Source organism: Podarcis erhardii (assembly GCF_964252035.2).
Source record: "Podarcis erhardii genome assembly, chromosome: 4".
NCBI lineage: Eukaryota > Metazoa > Chordata > Lepidosauria > Squamata > Lacertidae > Podarcis > Podarcis erhardii.
Window position 1 is genome coordinate 10,254,409 of NC_138508.1, and position 21,777 is coordinate 10,276,185.

The following is a 21,777-nucleotide window of genomic DNA, read 5'->3' on the forward strand; positions in this document are numbered from 1 at the left end:
CGTGTCATTAAAAAAGTGACCTGCGTTTTATTTAAAAGGTGCATCGGCGACAGGCAGCAGTGCTTCCGAACGCCAGCTACTGGAAACCTCAGGAGGAGAAGAGAATGCCTTTGTGCTTGAATCCTCCTTGCAGGTTTGCTGCAGTCGTCTGCTTGGCCAGGAACAGGACAGGAGGCTGGAGTAGATGAGCCGTTGGCTATCCATCTGCAGACTTCTTCTCCCGAACTCCTGATTCCATCTCCCTTCCATGCCACTGAACGCAAGCAGTTTTTCTATGAGGCGTGGGACTTTTCCCACTCTCCCTTAGCTGGTTCCTTTGGCTTTCCTCCTCCACTGGCCCTCCTGTGGATTGAGGAGGAGGCAGCATTTGTGCAAAGGAGCGGCCTGTGCACACTTTTTTGAAGACAAGTATTCCTTTTACATTTGTCTTCGCAGTTTCTTGAGAGTTTCAAGCCAAGCGAGGCAGGACACACAGAGAGAAGGCCGGCCGTGTGTCACTTTTTGGCTGGTTCTTTCTCTCAGTCAATTCCTCCCCAATTTTATATATATAGTTTTTTTAACATATTAAACAATGAAGTTCAAACTCGTTTATGAGAAAATGCAAAACACGATTGTATAGAAAAGGAAAAGAGAAGAAAGAACAGAGAAAGAGACCCTTTATCACATTATTTTGTGCCAGATTTTGGATGAAGTACAGTGGTACCTCGAGTTACATACGCTTCAGGTTACATACGCTTCAGGTTACAGACTCCGCTAACCCAGAAATATTACCTTGGGTTAAGAAGGTGGGTAGCAAGAGATTTTTCCCCTCCCCCAACCCCTGTCCTAGTACATTGGTACCTCGGGTTACATACGCTTCAGGTTACAGACTCCGCTAACCCAGAAATAGTGCTTCAGGTTAAGAACTTTGCTTCAGGATGAGAACAGAAATCGTGCTCCGGCGGCTCGGTGGCAGCAGGAGGCCCCATTAGCTAAAGTGGTGATTCAGGTTAAGAACAGTTTCAGGTTAAGAACGGACCTCCGGAACGAATTAAGTACTTAACCCGAGGTACCACTGCAAAATGATTTTGGAGCACCGAAACTTAGATATTTTGCGGGTGGGGGGGGCGGGGAATCGGTTTGCAGGGAGACAGACACTCCAAAGCAGGTAGGCAAGGATATAAGATCAGAAACATGAAATTCTGACTGCAGCGAGGCCCTCTGACAATCCGAGCCTTGCGACGTGCTTACTCAGAAGTAAGTTCCGCTCAGCAAAGTGAGGTTCCCTTCCTGGTTCGTCTGCTTACAGCCAAGGCTTGATATTTGTCTTATCTCTGTGGTTTTGCTGAGTGGCTGCACTGCAAGAGTGCCTGGCTGGCGGAATTTGGCTCAGCAGGCCATTTGAAATAACCCTTTGTTTGGGACTAAAATAGATGTGTGCATGGCTTGAAATGAAGGCCAGGGTCTGCCCTTCCCTGTCGATAAGCTTTAATGAGTCCCGCAGAGACAAAAGTTGCTGTTTCTCCGGTGGCATATAGTCATACGCTGGGCAGTACGGTATAGTGGATAGAGCAGCCTCCCTCTGTCCCGGCAACCTGGTGTACTCTAAAGGTTTTGGATCACGATCTCAGCCACAGCCAGGATGCAGAGTTAGAAATTAGCTGGGCGCGTTTTGCTACTGTCGCAGGTCCAAATGTGGAGATTCCTGGGCACCAGGTTTGACCCCAGTTTATAAACCCCTCTGCCTTAGTCCATAGTTAATATCATTTCCATTTCCACTGTGTGTGTCTCTCCTCCTTGCATACCGGACAAGTGGATTATTGTAAGAGCAAGTTGCAGTCAAGCAAGGTACATCTGTACAGTGGTATCTTGGGTTAAGTACTTAATTTGTTCCGGAGGTCCGTTCTTAACCTGAAGCTGTTCTTAACCTGAAGCACCACTTTAGCTAATGGGGCCTCCTGCTGCCACTGCGCCACCAGAGCATGATTTCTGCTCTCATCCTGAAGCAAAGTTCTTAACCCAAGGTACTATTTCTGGGTTAGCGGAGTCTGTAACCTGAAGCGTATGTAACCCGAGGTACCACTGTACCTTGGTTGATGAACGCCTTGCGAGTCAAATGCTTTGGCTCTCAAACACTGCAAACCCAGAAACGACTGTTCCGGTTTTTGAATGTTCTTTTGGAAGCCGAATGTCCGGCAGGGCTTCCGATTAGCTGTAGAAGTTTCCTGCAGCCAATCGGAAGCAGCGCTTTGGTTTCCGAATGTTTTGGAAGTCAACTGGACTTCCGGAACGGATTCCATTCGACTTCCAAGGTACGACTGTAGTTGAGATCATAGAATCGTAGAATTGGGAGGGACCCTGAGTTAATCCAACCCCCTGGTGAAACCACATTCTGCTGTGGCGACTGCAACCTAGTTTTCAGGTGCCATCGGGCACCTAGCTTACATATTTGAATTTCTAACACCGCCAGCATGCAATACCTAGGACTGATGGGAGTTGTAGTCCAAAACATCTAGCAGGCCCCAGGTTGGGGGAGATTAGGATATGGTGTTGAATTCATAACTCATGCCAGGATTGAGCTTGGATCTGGGCTCTTGAAGTGGCCACATTCCTCCTAAATCTCCTTGGACAATACATTGGGGAGCCAATTTCCCCAGTAAATTAGAGTAAAAAGGTAAAGGGACCCCTGACCATTAGGTACAGTCGTGACCGACTCTGGGGTTGTGGTGCTCATCTTGCTTTATTGGCCGAGGGAGCCGGCGTACAGCTTCCAGGTCATGTGGCCAGCAGGGCTAAGCCACTTTTGGCGAACCAGAGCAGCGCATGGAAACGCCAGTTACCTTCCTGCTGGAGCGGTACCTATTTATCTACTTGCACTTTGATGTGCTTTCGAACTCCTAGGTTGGCAGGAGCAGGGACCGAGCAACAGGAGCTCACCCCGTCGCGGGGATTCGAACCACCGACCTTCTGATCGGCAAGTCCTAGCCTCTGTGGTTTAACCCACAGCGTCACCCGCGTCCCTTCAAAATTAGAGTATTCAAGTATTAAAGCCTGTTGCCTTCTTGCCGAAGCCCGGGAAGCTTCCCAGCTTAGGGAGGGAGACGCGATGCTCATGCTTGTGATGTCAGGATGTCCCAGTGTTGCCCCCCCCCCCCCCCCCCCGCCAATCACCCTCGCAAGCTGGCGCCTCTGCCCTTACAAAAAAATTCACTGCATGCCACTGATCACAACCTCATTTGTGCAAGACCCGTGCAGGTGCTGGGGAACATTTGCAAGGGGCGATGTTCAGGGCAGCCATGCAATTGTCCTGTCATATGTTGCTTCCAGTGTTTTGGCACACAGACACACTCCCGTGTGTGCATCAGCCCCCACAAGCCCCTCGTGGCACCACAATAGTCCTTTTGTCTTTTTGAGACGGCGGACCAACGCTTCTGGAATCCTGCCCGGACACAGGCTGGCTTGTTCCACTTCCTTGCCTTGGCAGGTGGTAGCTGTAGGAATCTTTCCTGCAGGTTGGCACCTAGCCTGTGGTCAGCCAGCCGTGGTCAGGGCAGGCAGTTCAATTTTGGGCACGGACAGGCTCTGGAATGATGTCTGTGGGCTGAAGGCATCAGTGTCAGATTGGTTTGCAAAGCGGCACAGCAGATCCCCAATGGGGGCGCCTTGCAGCTGCAGCAATCTCACCCATAGATCTTGCATCATCTCAAACGGCCGTTTGGAAACCCTGCCCTCGGAACCGTTGAGGCTTCTCAACGGTTCCACGTTGTTAAGATCGCTTGCGGTGAGCAAGCATCCCTGCAAGCTTGCTTCTTGTTAGCAATGCCCTGTGATGCAACAGCCACAGGCGAGGGCTTGAGCACAACTCGAGGCATTCTAGCCCAGTGTTGTGGGCTGGTTGGAAGCAGTGGTGTAGCGTGGGTTGCCAGAGCCCATGGCTGCACAGAAGGGGTGGGTGGAAGGTAAATGGTTGGAATACACACGCACATTCAACAGCCTAATGCAGGCATGGCCAAACTTGGCCCTTCAGCTGTTTTGGGACTACAATTCCCATCATCCCTGACCACTGGTCCTGTTAGCTAGGGATGATGGGAGTTGTAGTCCCAAAACATCTGGAGGGCCTAATGGCCTAATGGAATCCATGTCACCTGGGAGATCTCAGTCACAGAGATAAGAAAAGTTGTTCCATTTTCTGGAGAGGTCATTTCCTGGTTTGCATGGAGAAGCCATTTTCTGTGGAAGCATGCAGCTATGTTGAGGTGGCACCAGGTGTTGAAATTTTGCATCCCTTTCAATTTTGTACCTGGAGCAACCACCCCCGTGGACCCCCCACCCCATGCTACACCATTGGTTGGATGCAGAAGAATGGTGGGAGGAACCAGCTGAGGGACCCCCAAGGGAAGAAGGTTCAGAGGCCAGAAGTGGGACAACGATGAGAGGTCAAAGGGAGAAGACTGGGGGTGTCAGAAGCTGAGGAGGCCACAGGGTTTAGTGAGCAAGATTTTTTTTTCTTGATTCCGCCCCCCCCCCCAAAAAAAACTAGGTGCGCGTTATGGTCCAGTGCACCTTATGGAGCGAAAAATACGGTAACTCTCAAGTTGATTAAGGTATGGGAGGAGTAAATCCACTGTTGAACAGGCCCTCCCCTCTGAACATTCTTCCTAATATTTAGTCAGAATCCTTGTTGCCTGAATCCATTGGTTCGGATCCTGCCCTCTGGAGAAGCAGAAAGCAAGCTTGCTCCATCTTCCACGGGGAGAGCCCTTCCCATATTTCAAGATGGCTCTCATATCAGTTTCCTTTTCTCCTGGCTAAACCTGCCCAGCAGTCCCAGCCTGCACTCCAAATAAACAAAAAATGCATCCCAGAAATAGAGACATTTCCTCAGTTTAATTAACCTGATTAATCGGTTAGAGCTGTGCGTAAATTGCAAAGCAGACTCCTGATTGTCCCTGAGGCCAGCTTATTTTATCTTGGAACATTTTGTCTCTGAGCTCTGCTGCGATGCTACGCCCCTCCTGTCAGAAACCGGGAGGCTGCAGAAGCCGCTTGAATGATCTGGAGAAGTTGATGGAGTGCCGTCTTTCTATCTCACTCCTGTGATCTGGGAGACCTGGGTTCCAGGAACTTGGTTGGGTAACCTTGGTCCAGCTAATCACTCTCAGCCTAGCCTACCTCACAGGGTTGTTTTCAGGAGAGAATGGGGAGGGGACAACCTCGGAGGGAAGGTGGGAGATAAATTCCCGAGGGGCTGGGAGCTGGGGGCACTGTCATACAGTGGTTCCGCTCCTTCCTCCTGGGCCGTGTCCAGAAAGTGGTGGTGGGAGATGAGTGTTCAGACCCCATGGCTCTCACTTGTGGGGTGCCTCAGGGTTCCGTCCTCTCCCCCATGCTTTTCAACATCTACATGCAGCTGCTGGGAAAGATCATCAGGGGGTTTGGTCTGGGTGTTCATCAGTATGCAGATGACACCCAGCTCTACCTCTCTTTTAAATCAGAACCAGTGAAGGCGGTGAAGGTCCTGTGTGAGTGTCTGGAGGCGGTTGGAGGATGGATGGCGGCTAACAGATTGAGGTTGAATCCTGACAGGACAGAAGTACTGTTTTAGGGGGACAGGGGGCGGGCAGGTGTGGAGGACTCCCTGGTCCTGAATGGGGTAATTGTGCCCCTGAAGGACCAGGTGCGCAGCCTGGGAGTCATTCTGGACTCACAGCTGTCCATGGAGGCGCAGATTAACTCTGTGTCCAGGGCAGCTGTTTATCAGCTCCATCTGGTACGCAGGATGAGACCCTACCTGCCCGCGGACTTTCTCGCCAGAGTGGTGCATGCTCTGGTTATCTCTTGCTTGGACTACTGCAATGCACTCTACATGAGGCTACCTTTGAAGGTGACCCGGAAACTACAATTAATACAGAATTAAGAACGGACCTCCAGAACGAATTAAGTTCTTAACCCCAGGTACCACTGTAGTCTGATCCTGCTAATGCTTCTAGTCGTTTACAATGATTTTTCATATATTCCACCAATTTCCCCTGTTCTTTCTTAAAAACATCCTTTTCGTGGTCTTGAATTCTACTTGTTAATTCAGCCATTTCGGCATACAGTGGTACCTCGGGTTAAGAACTTAATTCGTTCTGGAGGTCCTTTCTTAACCTGAAACTGTTCTTAACCTGAGGTACCACTTTAGCTATTGGGGCCTCCCGTTGCCGCTGCGTGGCCGGAGCACAATTTCTGTTCTCATCCTGAAGCAAAGTTCTTAACCCGAGGTACTATTTCTGGGTTAGCGGAGTCTGTTACCTGAAGCGTCTGTAACCTGAAGCGTCTGTAACCCGAGGTACCAGTGTATTCTGTCCATTTCATCTGCCAATCCTCCTTCCCTGGAACTGCTCCTTCCTTCCACTTCTAACTGGAGATTCCCTGGCCCTTTCTGGGTGCAAATAAAACCCCTCAAACCCACATCTTAGAATCATAGAAGAATCATAGAATCATAGAGTTGGAAGAGACCACAAGGGCCATCGAGTCCAACCCCCTGCCAAGCAGGAAACACCATCAGAGCACTCCTGACATATGGTTGTCAAGCCTCTGCTTAAAGACCTCCAAAGAAGGAGACTCCACCACACTCCTTGGCAGCAAATTCCACTGTCGAACAGCTCTTACTGTCAGGAAGTTCTTCCTAATGTTTAGGTGGAATCTTCTTTCTTGTAGTTTGGAATCATTGCTCTGTGTCCGCTTCTCTGGAGCAGCAGAAAACAACCTTTCTCCCTCCTCTATGTGACATCCTTTTATATATTTGAACATGGCTATCATATCACCCCTTAACCTCCTCTTCTCCAGGCTAAACATGCCCAGCTCCCTTAGCCGTTCCTCATAAGGCATCGTTTCCAGGCCTTTGACCATTTTGGTTGCCCTCCTCTGGACCCGTTCCAGTTTGTCAGTGTCCTTCTTGAACTGTGTTGCCCAGAACTGGACACACTACTCCAGGTGAGGTCTGACCAGAGCAGAATACAGTGGCACTATTACTTCCCTTGATCTAGATGCTATACTCCTATTGATGCAGCCCAGAATTGCATTGGCTTTTTTAGCTGCCGCGTCACACTGTTGGCTCATGTCAAGTTTGTGGTCAACCAAGACTCCTAGATCCTTTTCACATGTACTGCTCTCAAGCCAGGTGTCACCCATCTTGTATTTGTGCCTCTCATTTTTTTTGCCCAAGTGCAATACTTTACATTTCTCCCTGTTAAAATTCATCTTGTTTGTTTTGGCCCAGTTCTCTAGTCTGTCAAGGTCGTTTTGAAGTGTGATCCTGTCCTCTGGGGTGTTAGCCACTCCTCCCAGTTTGGTGTCATCTGCAAATTTGATCAGGATGCCCTTGAGTCCATCATCCAAGTCGTTGATAAAGATGTTGAATAAGACCGGGCCCAAGACAGAACCCTGTGGCACCCCACTAGTCACTCTTAGCTGTGATCCCTCTCCCAGTTGAGGTCAGACTACCGTTGGCTTGTGCAATAGCGAGTTGGCTGCTGTTGAAGCTGCCCTTCCCCTTTTCTGTGCCTGCTGAGGACTTCTGACAGACCCATCACCTCTTCCCACTCCTTTGTGTGTTGCAACATAACGTTCACAAGGGCTGCCAAGGGCTGTGGGGAGATGAGGCACTTTGGCTAAGGACTTGTGGCATTGTGGTGTTCAACCCAAGCTGTTCATCCTTCTCCTGTCTGGCGGCGAGGCTGCCTCAAACTGGCGGCTTTCTAAGATTTTCCTTCCCCTTCTATGGTTTATTTTCTTGGAACTTGACAGCAAAAGGTTCTGGCTGGCGCAGTCTGGGAGATGGGAGTTTAGAGGAGTGGCAGGTATGTCCTACAACCTACTGTTTATAGCAGGGGTAGGCAACCTAAGGCCTGTGGGCCGGATCCGGCCCAATCACCTTCTCAATCCAGCCCGCGGACAGTCCGGGAATCAGCGTGTTTTTACATGAGCAGAATGTGTGCTTTTATTTTAAATGCATCTCTGGGTTATTTGTGGGGCATAGGAATTTGTTCCTCCTCCCCCCCTTCAAAATATAGTCCGGCCCCCCACAAGGTCTGAGGGACGGTGGACCGGCCCACGGCTGGAAAAGGTTGCTGACCCCTGATTTAAAGCCTCATATGCACTGTACACTTAAAGTAGCATTGTAGCACTTTGAACGGGGTGAGGGTGGCACTGTGGTTTAACCACTGAGCCTCTTGGGCTTGGCAATCAGAAGTTTGGCAGTTTGAATCCGCACAGTGGGGTGAGCTCCTGTTGCTCTGTCCCAGCTCCTGCCAACCTAGCAGTTCAAAAGCTCACCAGTGCAAGTAGATAAATAGGTACCACTGTGGTGGGAAGGTAAATGGCGTTTCCGTGCGCTCTGGTTTCCTTCACAGTGTCCCATTGTGCCAGAAGCGGTTTAGTCCTGCTGGCCACATGACCCTGTAAGCTGTCTGTAGTCAAACGCCGGCTCCCTTGGCCTGAAAGCGAGATGAGCGCCACAATCCCAGAGTCGCCTTTGACTGGACTTATCCATCCAGTGGTCCTTTACCTTTTCCTCGCACTTTGAAGAGTCTGGGAACTGTAGTTTGTTAAGGGTGCCAGGAGTTGTTAGGAGACGCCCTGTCCTCCTCAGAGTTCCCTGGGAAGAGGAATTGATTGTCAAACCGCAAAATCCTAAACTGAATGGAGCAATGGTCTGACTCGGTATAAGGCTGCAGCTCAGGTGGCACAGTACAGGCAACACCCCTGAAGGAGCGTCTCCACCCCCATCTTTCTGCCCGGACACTGAGGTCCAGCTCCGAGGGCCTTCTGGCAGTTCCCAGACTGCAAGAAGCCAAGTTACAGGGAACCAGGCAGAGGGCCTTCTCGGTGGTGGTGCCCGCCCTGTGGAACACCCTCCCACCAGGTGTCAAAGGAAAAAACAACTACAGTGGTGCCCTGCAAGACGAACGCCTCGCAAGATGGAAAACCCGCTAGACGAAAGGGTTTTCCGTTTTGGAGGCGCTTCGCAAAACGAATTTCCCTATGGGCTTGCTTCGCAAGACGAAAATGTCTTGCGAGTTCCTGTGGCGGTTCCCCCCCCCCCCATTTTCTAAGCCGCTAAGCCGCTTATCAGCTGATCTGATAAGCCGCTAAGCCGCTAAAAGCCGCTAAGCCGCTAATAGCGCTAATCCGATAAGCCGTCAATGGGCTTGCTTCGCAAGACGAAAAAACCGCTAGACGAAGAGACTTGCGGAATGGATTAATTTCGTCTTGCGAGGCACCACTGTACCAGACTTTTAGAAGACATCTGAAGGCAGCCCTCTTTAGGGAAGCTTTTAATGTTTAATAGATTATTGTATTTTAATATTCTGTTGAAAGCCGCCCAGAGTAGCTGGGGAAGCCCAGCCAGATGGGCGGGGTATAAATAAATAAATAAATTATTATTATTATTATTATTATTATTATTATTATTATTATTATTATTTTACCTGGGCATTACGTTCCAAGGAGTTTAAGCAAAATTGTGTATATTGAAAAAGCCCACAAACACGACAGCTCCTCCTTCCAAACCTTCTTGCTCACACTCCCAACTCTCCACAAGCCACCTTAAACCTTAGGTTATGGTTGCCATAACAGAATGCCTAGGCGCCTTTTTTAAATAAGTGAGGTTTATTTTTTATTCATTTCCTTTTGATTCCACTTTATATTTTAAAGAAAAAAATCTCTTTTTTAAAAATATTTTTATTAGGAATTTCAACAAAACGTTTTATCAAAAAACATATCATCCTTAATTCCTCCCCCATTTCCCCCCCTCCCCATAAAGTAACCCGCCCTCCCCTCCCCCCCCCCCTCAGCTTCTCTCTCTGGTTTATCAACAAATGTTACAAAGTTGTATAGATCCTTAATTTGTCTGACTAGCTGTTGTCAATAAAAAGTTTGTGGTTGTTTATTCAAAACCTGCCAAGGAGTCCAGTTCACTTTGTTGTTTCTTTAAGTACTTTGTAAAGGGTTCCCATTCATCTTTGAAGTCACAGTTATCTTTGTCCCGTAGTTTGTGTGTCAGTTTTGCCAATTCTGCGTAGTCCATCAGTTTCTCTTGCCATAGTTCTTTAGTTGGGATTTCCTTGTTCTTCCATCCTTGTGCTATTAGGACTCTTGCCGCCGTTGTCGCACACATGCAGATATTTTTCACTTTCCTTGGCAGGTCTTTTCCTACAGTCCCTAACAGAATCTTTTAAGTGTTTTGCAAAACATTAAAAGGGCGGGGCAAGGGGAATAGAAATGCAACAAATAAGCTGTACCTGCTTCAGAAAGCTGGAGGGGCCAGGGAGATGGAGAGGTCCATCGTCCACCTGGCACCCAGAGGTCTCCATGTGGTCACAATTTGAACCTGTGCCAGTAGCAAAACGCGCCTAATTTCTACCCCTGTGCAAGGGCTCCTGGGATTGAACTCACAAAGGCTCGCGGAATCGCTAAATGACGTTTTTAGCGCTATTTTTGCCGTTTTTGTGGCAATGCGTGCAAAAGCCGGGCAAGGTTTTCCTGCGGAGACTTGAGTCAAACCAAAAGCCCCACCCGTCTGGTGGATATCGAGAGTCAGTGTGGTGTAGTGGTTAGAGTGTTGGACTAGGACCTGGGGGACACGGGTTCGAATCCCCACTCGGCCGTGAAGTTCACTGCGTGACCCTGGACCAATCACTATATCTCTTAGCCTCACAGGGTTGTTGTGAGGATAAAATGGGGAGACTTGTGTATGCCACGGGGGAAAGGTAGGATACGAATGCAATTAATAATAGTACTAATAATATTGTTTGAACTTGAGAGCCTTCTCTCCCTTTTAAGGTTCTTGTAAAAATATTTCGGCTCCTAACAAACCTGAATTTCAGCTCCCAACAGACCTGAATTTCAGCTCCTAGCAAACTGAAGTCTCAAACAGTGGGTGGTCTTTTTTTGTTCTTTACCTCCTGTTTATAAGACGAAACCTGTCATGAAGAGGTGCCAGGCCTGCAGGTTTAATCCCTTTCCGCTGTCTTCAGGACATTTTCACCCTGCTGCGACCTAAGTGCTTTCTCTAGACCTGCAAGTGTGTTAGAGAGAAGCTGTGTTATGTGTGTCTCTCCCCCCCCCCTTTTCCTGCCACTGAGTTCCTCTTGATGCACTCAAAGCCAATACTTTCAATCTGCTTTTTGGGGGGAGGCGGGAGTTTAAATAAAAGGCACTGCGTGCTGTGATAGGAATTTTGAGGTCTTAGATATATGGTAATGTTCATAAGCATACCAACCAAGCTCGTACATAGATCAGCACAGGAAGACCGACCTGAAGCCATTTTGATTCCTAAACTGAGCAAATGTTTTCTCTGCAAGGTCAAACTGGAAAAGCCTCCCCATTGTATTTTCCTTCACAAATCCTGTCTTAAGGGCACATTTAAGATATGAATAGGGTGTGAGCCTGTGACCTGGCCCAGGAACTAAGTATTTATCATTACAAAAGACTGGCCAGGCTCCCCAGGCAATCCAATCAATAACCTGCCAGACAGGAGATAAACAACAACAGGAGAAACAATATTCAAATTTCTGTTTTAGACCGCCTTTTCTGTGATGTAGGTGTGATGTATCTGAGGGGTGGTCTTAGGTTACACCCCTTCTGTGATGTATGTATGATGTTTCTGGGGGTGATCTACAGGGTGGCAATTTCAAAAGTCTTTATAAGGCCTTGCATGCCATTTTTCTGGGTCCCTCCTCTCTCCTGCAGGTGAGGGGAGCACCCTGTTGCAACAGATCAATAAAGATCAAGCTTACGAGCTGCTTGCTTCTCAATATTCTCTGGTTGGCCTCTGTTATTTTCTCCTACCAATAGGGAACCTATGTAAGGACTCTATATGGGCTCTGGGATACCCCATAAGGGAAAAGGGCAATTTTTGTTTACAACAGTGCGATGGGGCGACGTTCAGGTAGGAAAATGATTTTTTGGGTGGGTGGGAAGGCCAATCAGACACAAGCACAGGCAATCTGGGTCACTGCCGGATAGAGGAGGGAATGTTTTTGTGTCTTCCACAGTGGGGGATGGGGGAGATGAAAACCATGTGCTAGCTTTTGCAAGATATGTCCAAAAGCCCCTTTACAAATGATTTTTCGGTCGGTGGTGCCGGAACCAAGAGGGCTCGGTTGCCAACACGGTGCCCTCCAAAAGGTTATATAAATCTGGAGGTGGAGGAAATAAATCGGAGGCACTGAGGTTCAGTGCCGAGGGCCTTCTGATGGTTCCCTTGATGCGAGAAGCCAAGTTACAGGGAACCAGGCAAAGGGCCTTCTCGGTAGTGGCACCTGCCCTGTGGAACACCCTCCCACCAGATGTCAAAAAGAAAAACAACTACAGTGGTACCTCGGGTTAAGAACTTAATTCGTTCCGGAAGTCCGTTCTTAACCTGAAACTGCTCTTAACCTGAAGCACCACTTTAGCTAATGGGGCCTCCCGCTGTCGCCGCACAATTTCTGTTCTCATCCTGAAGCAAAGTTCTTAACCCGAGGTAATATTTCTGGGTTAGCGGCGTCTGTAACCTGAAGCGTCTGTAACCCCAGGTACCACTGTACCAGACTTTTAGAAAACATCTGAAGGCAGCCCTCTTTAGGGAAGCTTTTAATGTTGAATACATTATTGTATTTTAATACAGCGGTACTTCGGGTTACAGACACTTCAGGTTACAGACTCCGCTAACCCAGAAATAGTACCTTGGGTTAAGAACTTTGCTTCAGGATGAGAACAGAATCACGCAACGGCCGTGGGAGGCCCCATTAGCTAAAGTGGTACCTCAGGTTAAAAACAGTTTCAGGTTAAGAACGGACCTCCAGAACGAATTAAGTTCTTAACCTGAGGTACCACTGTATTCTGTTCAAAGCCGCCCAGAGTGGCTGGGGAAACCCAGCCAGATGGGCGGGGTATAAATAATAAATTATTATTAGTAGTATTATCTGAAGAGATATCCTGGCCCTTGGTGGGGCAGGGGGAGTTTGGGAAGACAGGTGGGGGTGACAGGTCTCTTTCCTCTCCGGAGATCCTCTCACAGTAAATCCCCCTCCATTCGGCCGCAGATGTTGAGTTATGGCTCTGCCAAGAGGAAAGCCGTAAGCCAAGGCACATCGGAGTATTATCCTTGCTCCAAGGACAGGCTTAAGAAATATAGGTGGGCAAGATTTCTTTAGGGGGGTGTATGCCAGGCAGGACAAGGACATGGGTGGCGCTGTGGGTTAAACCACAGAGCCTAGGACTTGCCGATCAGAAGGTCGGCGGTTCGAATCCCCGCAACGGGGTGAGCTCCCGTTGCTCAGTCCCTGCTCCTGCCAACCTAGCAGTTCGAAAGCACGTCAAAGTGCAAGTAGATAAATAGGTCCCGCTCTGGCGGGAAGGTAAACGGCATTTCCGTGCGCTGCTCTGGTTCGCCAGAAGTGACTTAGTCATGCTGGCCACATGACCCGGAAGCTGTACGCCGGCTCCCTTGGCTAGTAAAGCGAGATGAGCACCGCAACCCCAGAGTCAGCCACGACTGGACATAATGGTCAGGGGTCCCTTTACCTTTACCTTATGCCAGGCGGGGGGGGGGGGCAGGGGAAGCAGCAAGAGCCTCAGACTTCCTCTCTCCTCTCCCACCACCTGGGAGCAACCATTGTACCACACTGCCTCTGTGGGAGAGATTGGGAAAGCAGGGCTCACTCCGGCCGCTTAGCCAAAAACCCAGCTCCGTCAGACACTTCCTCGTCCCTCCTCGCCCCTTTTTTCCTTGCGTGCCAAGTTTATTTTAATTATTATTTATTAAATTTGTATAAAACCCTTCAGCTGTAGCTCTTGGGGTGGTTCACAACATAAAAATACATTTAAAAAAAAAAAACCACACAAAATATGTCTTGTTCTAGTTGATTGACTGCAAGCTGCTCTGGGAACCTTTTGAAAAAATGTGTTTATTCTTTAAATTCTTTTAAAAATGTATTCTTTAAATTTCCCCTGAACACTCCCCCCCAAAAAATACATTATGAAGACTTACCTTTCCATACATTCACCATGACTTCTGCAACATGTTCTTTTCAGTGATTCAGAAGTTAGTTTAAACCTTCAGGACTCGTCCTGGGGGTGGGGTTTTGTTTTGTGTGGAGAATTTGCCTGAGATTTCCTTGTTTTTCCTCTTCCCTCCCTAACCCTTTCCCCTTGTGTGTTGTGCGTTTCAGATTGCAAGCCTGCAGGCAGCGGCCATCTGGTCTGAATTGATTCTACTCGAGCCGCTCTGGGGGCCTTTTTGGCTGAAGAGCTGGGTAGAAACTCTCTAAATAAGCGAAGTTTTGTAGCTGCAGGGACTCGTTCTAGAGGAAGCAGGGATGCTGCCCGTTTTGGGCGCTAAAAAGCAGGCATCTGGGGTTAATTAAGGGCTGAGCATGAAGCTTTTCTTCCTCTTTTGGCGGCTGAGTCTGTGTTTGCTTTTGGTCGGCTTATTTGTCTTCATAGCTTTCTATTTGTTTTCTTGCAGGGATAAAATCACTCCCGTCTCTCCCCCCCCCCCCAAAAAAGAGCAGGCAAACTCAGGAGAACCGTAAATCGCCCTGAATAATGATCAGGCAGTGAAGGAGCTCATTTAGGGCCGTTTGCCTGGAATGGGTCGGAAATCTATTCTGAACACAGGACTTATTGATTTGTGGCTCAGATGCTGAGCTCAGGGGTGTCAGCAGGCAGGTCAGGATGAGATTTCACTGAGCTGAGCTTGGATCCTGACAAGACAGAAGTACTGTTTCTGGGGGAGAGCGGGCAGGCAGGTGTGGGGGATTCCCCAATCATGAATGGGGTAACTGTGCCCCTGAACGACCGGGTGCACAGCCTGGGAGTCATTTTGGGCTCACAGCTATCCATGGAGGCACAGGTCAATTCTGTGTCCAGGGCAGCTGTCTACCAGTCTGGTACGCAGGATGAGACCCTACCTACCCGCAGACTGTCTCCCCAGAGTGGTGCATGCTCTGGTTATCTCCCGCTTGGACTACTGCAATGTGTTCTATGTGGGGTTACCTTTGAAGGTGACACGGAAACTACAACTAATCCAGAATGCAGCAGCTAGACTGGTGACTGGCAGTGGCCACCGAGACCATATAACACCGGTCCTGAAAGACCTGCATTGGCTCCCAGTATGTTTACGAGCACAATTCAAAGTGTTGGTGCTGACCTTTAAAGCCCTAAACGGCCTCGGTCCAGTATACCTGAAGGAGCGTCTCTACTCCCATCGTTCTGCTCGGACGCTGAGGTCCAGTTCCAAGGGCCTTCTGGCGGTTCCCTCATTGCAAGAAGCAAAGCTACAGGGAACCAGGCAGAGGGCCTTCTCGGTGGTGGCGCCTGCCTTGTGGAACGCTCTCCCATCAGATGCCAAGGAAATAAACAACTATCTGACTTTTAGAAGACATCTGAAGGCAGCCCTGTTTAGGGAAGCTTTTTAATGTTTGATGCATTACTGTATTTTAATACAGTCATACCTCGGGTTGAAGTAGCTTCAGGAAAAGCATTTTTGGTTTGCGCTCCACAGTGACCCAGAAGTAACAGAGTATGTTTACTTCTGGTTTTGCTGTTCGCGCAGACGCTCAAAATGACGTAATGCGCAGAAGCAGAGAATTGCGAGCTGCGCGGATGCAGGTTGCGTTCTCTTCAGGATGCGAATGGGGCTCCGGAACGGATTCCGTTCGCATCCAGAGGTACCGCTGTATTTTGTTGGAAGCTGCCCAGAGTGGCTGGGGTATATTATTATTATTATTATTATTATTATATATTGTACCTATGTAAGAGGCTCGTTTATAATTATATTTTGGGAATGTTCTTATGTTTCATTCTTTCTGCATGCCCCGTGATCATATTATAAAGTTGCTTTGATCTGTGTTATAAATCAAGCCCTGCTAGGGCCTGCCTCTTTTTGATTTCCAGTGTATTTCTTATCAATAAGAAATTCAGCGCAGTGCGAACAAAGTGTAACCTGGGGGGGGGGGCACCGGAGATTGAGAACCACTGCCCAGGCATCTCACCGCTTTGAATGCTCACGGCTTCCCCCAAGGAATCCTGGGAACTTAGTTTCCAGAGTCGTTTGTTGTTGTTTAGTCGTTTAGTCGTGTCTGACTCTTCGTGACCCCATGGACCAGAGCACGCCAGGCACTCCTGTCTTCCGCTGCCTCCCGCAGTTTGGTCAAACTCTTGCTGGTAGCTTCGAGAACACTATCCAACCATCTCGTTCTCTGTCGTCCCCTTCTCCTTGTGCCCTCCATCTTTCCCAACATCAGGCTCTTTTCCAGGGAGTCTTCTCTTCTCATGAGGTGGCCAAAGTATTGGAGCCTCAGCTTCAGGATCTGTCCTTCCAGTGAGCACTCAGGACTGATTTCCTTCAGAATGGAGAGGTTTGATCTTCTTGCAGTCCATGGGCCTCTCAAGAGTCTCCTCCAGCACCAGAATTCAAAAGCATCCATTCTTCGGCGATCAGCCTTCTTTAGGGTCCAGCTCTCACTTCCATACACCACTACTGGGAAAACCAAAGCTTTTACTATACGGATCTTTGTTGGCAAGGTGATGTCTCTGCTTTTTAAGATGCTGTCTACTGAGAGTCGTTAGGAGGCCCCTATACCCACTCACCGAGCTACAATTTCCAGAGTGGTTTACCAGTCAATCCTTCCTCTGGGATAGCTCAGTTGGTAGAACAGGAGATTGTGGGTTTGAGTGCTACGTTGGGCAAAGCCCGCATTGCAGGGGGTTGGACTAGATGACCCTCGGGGTCCCTTCCAACTCTACAATTCTGATTCTATGATTCTCCACCCTCATCACTTATTCGCTTTTATGGATGAGCATGAAAGTTGGCAAGAAGGTAGGAGAACCAGCTTCTCGCTCCTTTCCTTGAAGTTTCAGCTTAAAACAGCTAAACGTCCGCCGCCATCCGTCAGTCCCCCCCCCCTTTTTTTTTAACATGACCTGTGTCGGAAAAACAAGAGCGGCAGCAAATCTGTGTGTAACTAGCTGTGGAGTCTTGACTTAAATGCAGGTGGACAGATTAATCAGTGCTTTGGGCTGGGGGAGAGAAACCCAACAACCCAGGAGTCTATTAAAACTTGACAAACAGCAGGTACGGTTTTTTGCGGGGGGGTTGAGAAGGGGGATGCTTTAAAGGGCTGGCAAAGAGAGGCTATTAAAACAACATCACTCGAGGTTTGATTTATTTCCTACAGCTTTTTATTCACTGCTGGGCTGCTGTCTCTCTCTCTTTCCTGTTTAAAAATAGAAGGCCCTAATGATTGTTCCTTTCCTCCCGAGGCTGTGGAATTTATCTCTATTGTCTGCCGTCATTTTCAAATAGCTCTCTCTCTCTCTCTCTCCCCCTGCCTTCCCTTCATCTCTTTTATTCTTCTGCTAAACTTTTCCACCTCTGTAAATTCACACTGGGGTCCGACTGCTTCGGTTTTTGAGATCAATCAGGCCAGTTCCAAAGTTTATGGCTGTTAAGGGCACTTGCCAGGGATATAAACTGCCTTTCTTCACCTCTCTCGGAGAAAAGAACAGAGCGCCGCGTGGCTATTAGGAAGTATTGACCCCGTTGGGTTCAATTTTTTGAAACGGGGAGTGCCATTTGTTTAAGAAAAAAGGGAGAGGAGCCTGATTTTATTTTATTGTCAAGCATGCAGAAATGGCATGTTTCAAAGTTCAATAGGCTTTAAAAATCCATCCGCTCTCATCAGGGAGCCCATGGGGGAAATGTGCCCATTATGGTCACCGCTTTCAGAGAAACAAAAACTTTGGCATGGAACCGTAGATTTGGAAGGGGTTCCGAGGGTCATCTAGTCCAACCCCCTACTGTTAAGTTGTGGGTGAACATATCAGACAACACAGCAATTTTTCAAACAGCTCTTCTTTATTCAGAGGCCAGAACAGAACTGAACTGAAGGGTTCAGCCAGCCTGCTTATATAGAGCTCCAGTACAACGTTACTGTAACAACTTTCTAAAACTATCCAATCACTGAACGTCACTTTCAATCCCTTATTTGCATAACTATCTACAGTATCCCCCTGCTGGCCCAGGGTGAGAACTTCAGTACATAACACCTACAATGCAGGAATGTTTGGTCCACAACCCTGAGATTAAGAGTGAGTCTCGTGCTTTGCTGACTGAGCTATCCCAGCTGAATCACCTTGGTAAGAGCATGAGACTCTTAATTTCAGGGTTGTGGGGTGGAAAATGGCACTTATGCCAATTCTGAGATTTGTTTCAGAAACTTGGAGGAAGTTGAATCCAGATGGCAGCTTGAGATGAACTCAGGAGAAAGGCACCCGACCAAACGATAGCAGAACCAGGGCAAAGATGCACCCAGCCCTATTTGCAAAGCTTGTTTAAATAAAGGAGTGTTTCACGGAGCGAGCACACGTATTTTCTCAGTGCGTGACACCAGCGCATAGGAGCGTGCTAGACTTTGGCAAGAAGGGCGCATGCCAAATTAATATTCCACCTTTCCCCCAGAACTGGGACTCAAGGTGGCTCACAGAAATTAAAACCAACCCCGATAAAATGCAGAAAGCTAAAAACGTATAAAAGATAATAGTTTTTAAAAAAGTTCGATCAACAGAACTGGCACTACTATTGCGCCACATAATTCCCGTTCCGCATTTGTTGGAACTCGTTAACATTGGAGTTACCTGCCTATTGAGATCAATCACATGCTTTCACTGTACTTTTTTTGGTGCCTACCAGAAACATTATTTTTTTTTGACAAGCCTACCCAGATGCGTAGGAAGTTGAAGGTAATATTAGTCGGTTTTAGTATTTTAACTTTTGTATGTTTTAAGTCGGGTTGTGAATTTTTCTCGTTTTTATTCTATCTTTGAGGGTGGCGGTTGTTTTCAATCAAGCGGTGTATAGATCTCATGAAATAAATAAAAAAACTACTTAAACAATTGGAACAAAAAGCAGATTTTGCCAGAAAATGCAATCGGTGGGTGCCTGGGCCTTCAGGTGAAAATTGAGGCAAGCAGTGGAGATGCAGGAGTCCGGACAGAGTCTGGAAACCAAATGGCATCTAGAAACCAGATCACTTAATTTGCAACCTCCAAATCAGGGTAATTTTGTAAGGACCACCCCTGATCTATTTGGTGACTCTTCCTGATGTTCCGCTTGTGTTTCCTCTTTGCAGATTCCAGCAATGCCTTTCTTAATCTGGTTCAACCTGCTACTGCTCTCCCCGAACGTTGGCGCTTCGAAGACTTGCTTCCCAGGGTGCCACTGTGAAGTGGAGAGCTTCGGTCTCTTCGACAGCTTCAGCCTAACCAAGGTGGACTGCAGTGGGATCGGGCCCCATATCGTGCCTGTCCCCATTCCTCTGGACACGACCTACTTGGATTTATCGTCAAACAACCTGGACTCCATCAACGAGTCCATGTTGACCGGCCCCGGATATACCACGCTGGTTAGTTTGGACTTGAGCTACAATAAGATCTCCAGGATCTTTCCCACCACTTTCTCCAGACTCCGCTATCTGGAATCTTTGGATCTGAGTCACAACTCTTTGGTGGCCCTTCCAGACGAATGCTTCTCGGGGTCGCCTTTGGGGGATGTCGACCTCAGCAACAACTTCATCCTGGACATCACCACCAACATCTTTGCATCCAAAGGTCAAGGGAAGCCCATCAATGTGGACCTCTCAAACAACTTGATCAGCCTCGTTTCAAGACACCAGGGCAAAGCCATTCCCAACATCCAGAGCTTGAACCTGTCTGGAAACAGGTTGAAGAGGATCCCCGACCTTCAAGGAATCCCTCTCCGGTTCCTCAACCTTGACGGGAACCCAGTGGTGGCCATTGAGAAAGGGGCATTTCAGGGGCTGAAAGATTTGATCCACTTGTCTCTCAGTGGGATTCCCGACCTGGCGGAGATTTCGCCGTACGCCTTCCAAGACCTGCCAGCTCTCCAAGTGCTCGATTTGTCCAACAACCCCAACGTCAAATCCTTGAACGCGGAGGTTTTTTACAGCCTCAGCTTTTTGCAGGAGCTCAACCTGTCTGGCACAGGGGTGGCGAACTCCGTATCCAAAACAATGCTGAAATTTCTGCCTTCCATCAAAAGCATCACCCTTGGGAAGGATGTAAAGTGCATTAAGACGATCCGGGAAGGCCAGTACCACAGACAGACCGGGCTGACCAAGAAAGAGATTCTAAGTTGTCACGACAGCCATGGGTCAGTAGCAGCAGCGCCCTATGCTTTGTGACAAGGGTCAAGGAGATTGTGTGGATGCCTGGACTTCAATAAGCCTCAAATGTGCCTTTTGTAAAAACTGTTAATTTATATATTTTGTATAATTCAATACTTGATTACAATGATTGATTGAAGACACAGGTGGTTGTGCGTGAGTTAATTTGATTTCTTCTTCCAGCTCCCAAATTTCTCCCCTGGCAATATCCCTAACTAGGAACGATGGGAAAGACACACGTCCTCCAATGGTTGCCTAGATGTAGAGGTCTTAGAGGACCACATGCTGAACATGAGTCAGCAGAGTGACACAGCAGCCAAAAAAGCTAATGGTATTCTAGGCTGCATCCACAGACGTCTAGTGTCCAGGTCAGGGGAAGTAATAACACTGCTCTATCCTGCCTTAGGGACGCGGGTGGCGCTGTGGGTTGAACCACAGAGCCTAGGACTTGCCGATCAGAAGGTCGGCAGTTTGAATCCCCACGACGGGGTGAGCTCCCGTTGCTCGGTCCCTGCTCCTGCCAACCTAGTAGTTCGAAAGCACGTCAAAGAGCAAGTAGATAAATAGGTACCACTCTGGAGGGAAGGTAAATGGTGTTTCCGTGCGCTGCTCTGGTTCGCCAGAAGCGGCTTAGTCATGCTGGCCACATGACCCAGAAGCTGTACACCGGCTCCCTCGGCCAGTAAAGCGAGATGAGCGCCGCAACCCCAGAGTTGTTCGCAACTGGACCTAACGGTTAGGGGTTCCTTTACCTTTTTAAGGAGTCTCAAAGCAGTTAACAACCTCCTTTTCCCTTCCTCCCCCACACCAAACACTCTGTGAGGTGAGTGGGGCTGAGAGACTTCAGAGAAGTGTGACTAGCCCAAGATCACCCAGCAGCTGTATGTGGAAGAGCAAGGAAGCGAACCCAGTTCACCAGATTACGAGTCCACCGCTCTTAACCACTACACCACACTGGCTCTGTGGATGCAGCAATGACCTGCAAACAAAACAAAACAAAACCCTGCTTCGCTGGATGCCAGGAAGAGACCATCCGTTCCCAGCAACTAGGGCTGAGTTTACATGACACAAACGGGAAATGGCCGTGCAGTTATTCCCTTGTGGGAAATGGCCTCCTCTTCCTTCTCTATCACGAAGCAGCAAACATCAAAATAGATTAGAAATCAAGGCTATGGAACAAAAATGGAGGGAAGCCCTTAACACACAGGGCTTTTGTCATGCACCTCTTTACTGTACCCTTTGACACCATACAGAGCCGGCCCTGGGGTTTTCCCCGAACCCTCCCTTTAATACGCCAGCCCTAATCCTAACGTCCTTCCCTACCAGAACATCAGGACAGGCCTTAAACAAGTAGGATAAATAAAAGATGACGTCCATTACATCCTTTTTAGCAAGGGAAGCTATTGGCACGTTCCTGTTAATTGCCGTTTTGCCACGCTGGGAGTTTCGGCGAGCATTCTGAAAGGACCATTAACCTTTCCTGTTCCTCTTTTGGGTCGCATCTCGGGACTAGGCCAGCTTCAAGGCAAACGTTACGAGCCTCCCTGTTACTCCTTCTCAAAGGCCTTTACGATGCCTGTTC

At 48.4% G+C, this 21,777-nt stretch overlaps 1 protein-coding gene across 2 annotated transcripts in view; it reads left to right on the forward strand.

Moving 5' to 3' along the window:
- The window catches only part of TSKU (tsukushi, small leucine rich proteoglycan), a 33,896-nt gene extending 13,564 nt beyond the window's left edge, over nt 1–20,332 (forward strand). For both annotated transcript variants that reach the window (XM_081860641.1, XM_081860642.1), the window contains exon 2: nt 19,143–20,332. In XM_081860641.1, the coding sequence (XP_081716767.1) occupies nt 19,152–20,213 (1,062 nt within the window). In that variant the 5' untranslated portion in view covers nt 19,143–19,151 and the 3' untranslated portion in view covers nt 20,214–20,332. The remainder of the gene's footprint in view (nt 1–19,142) is intronic.
- Nucleotides 20,333–21,777: the final 1,445 nt, after the last annotated feature.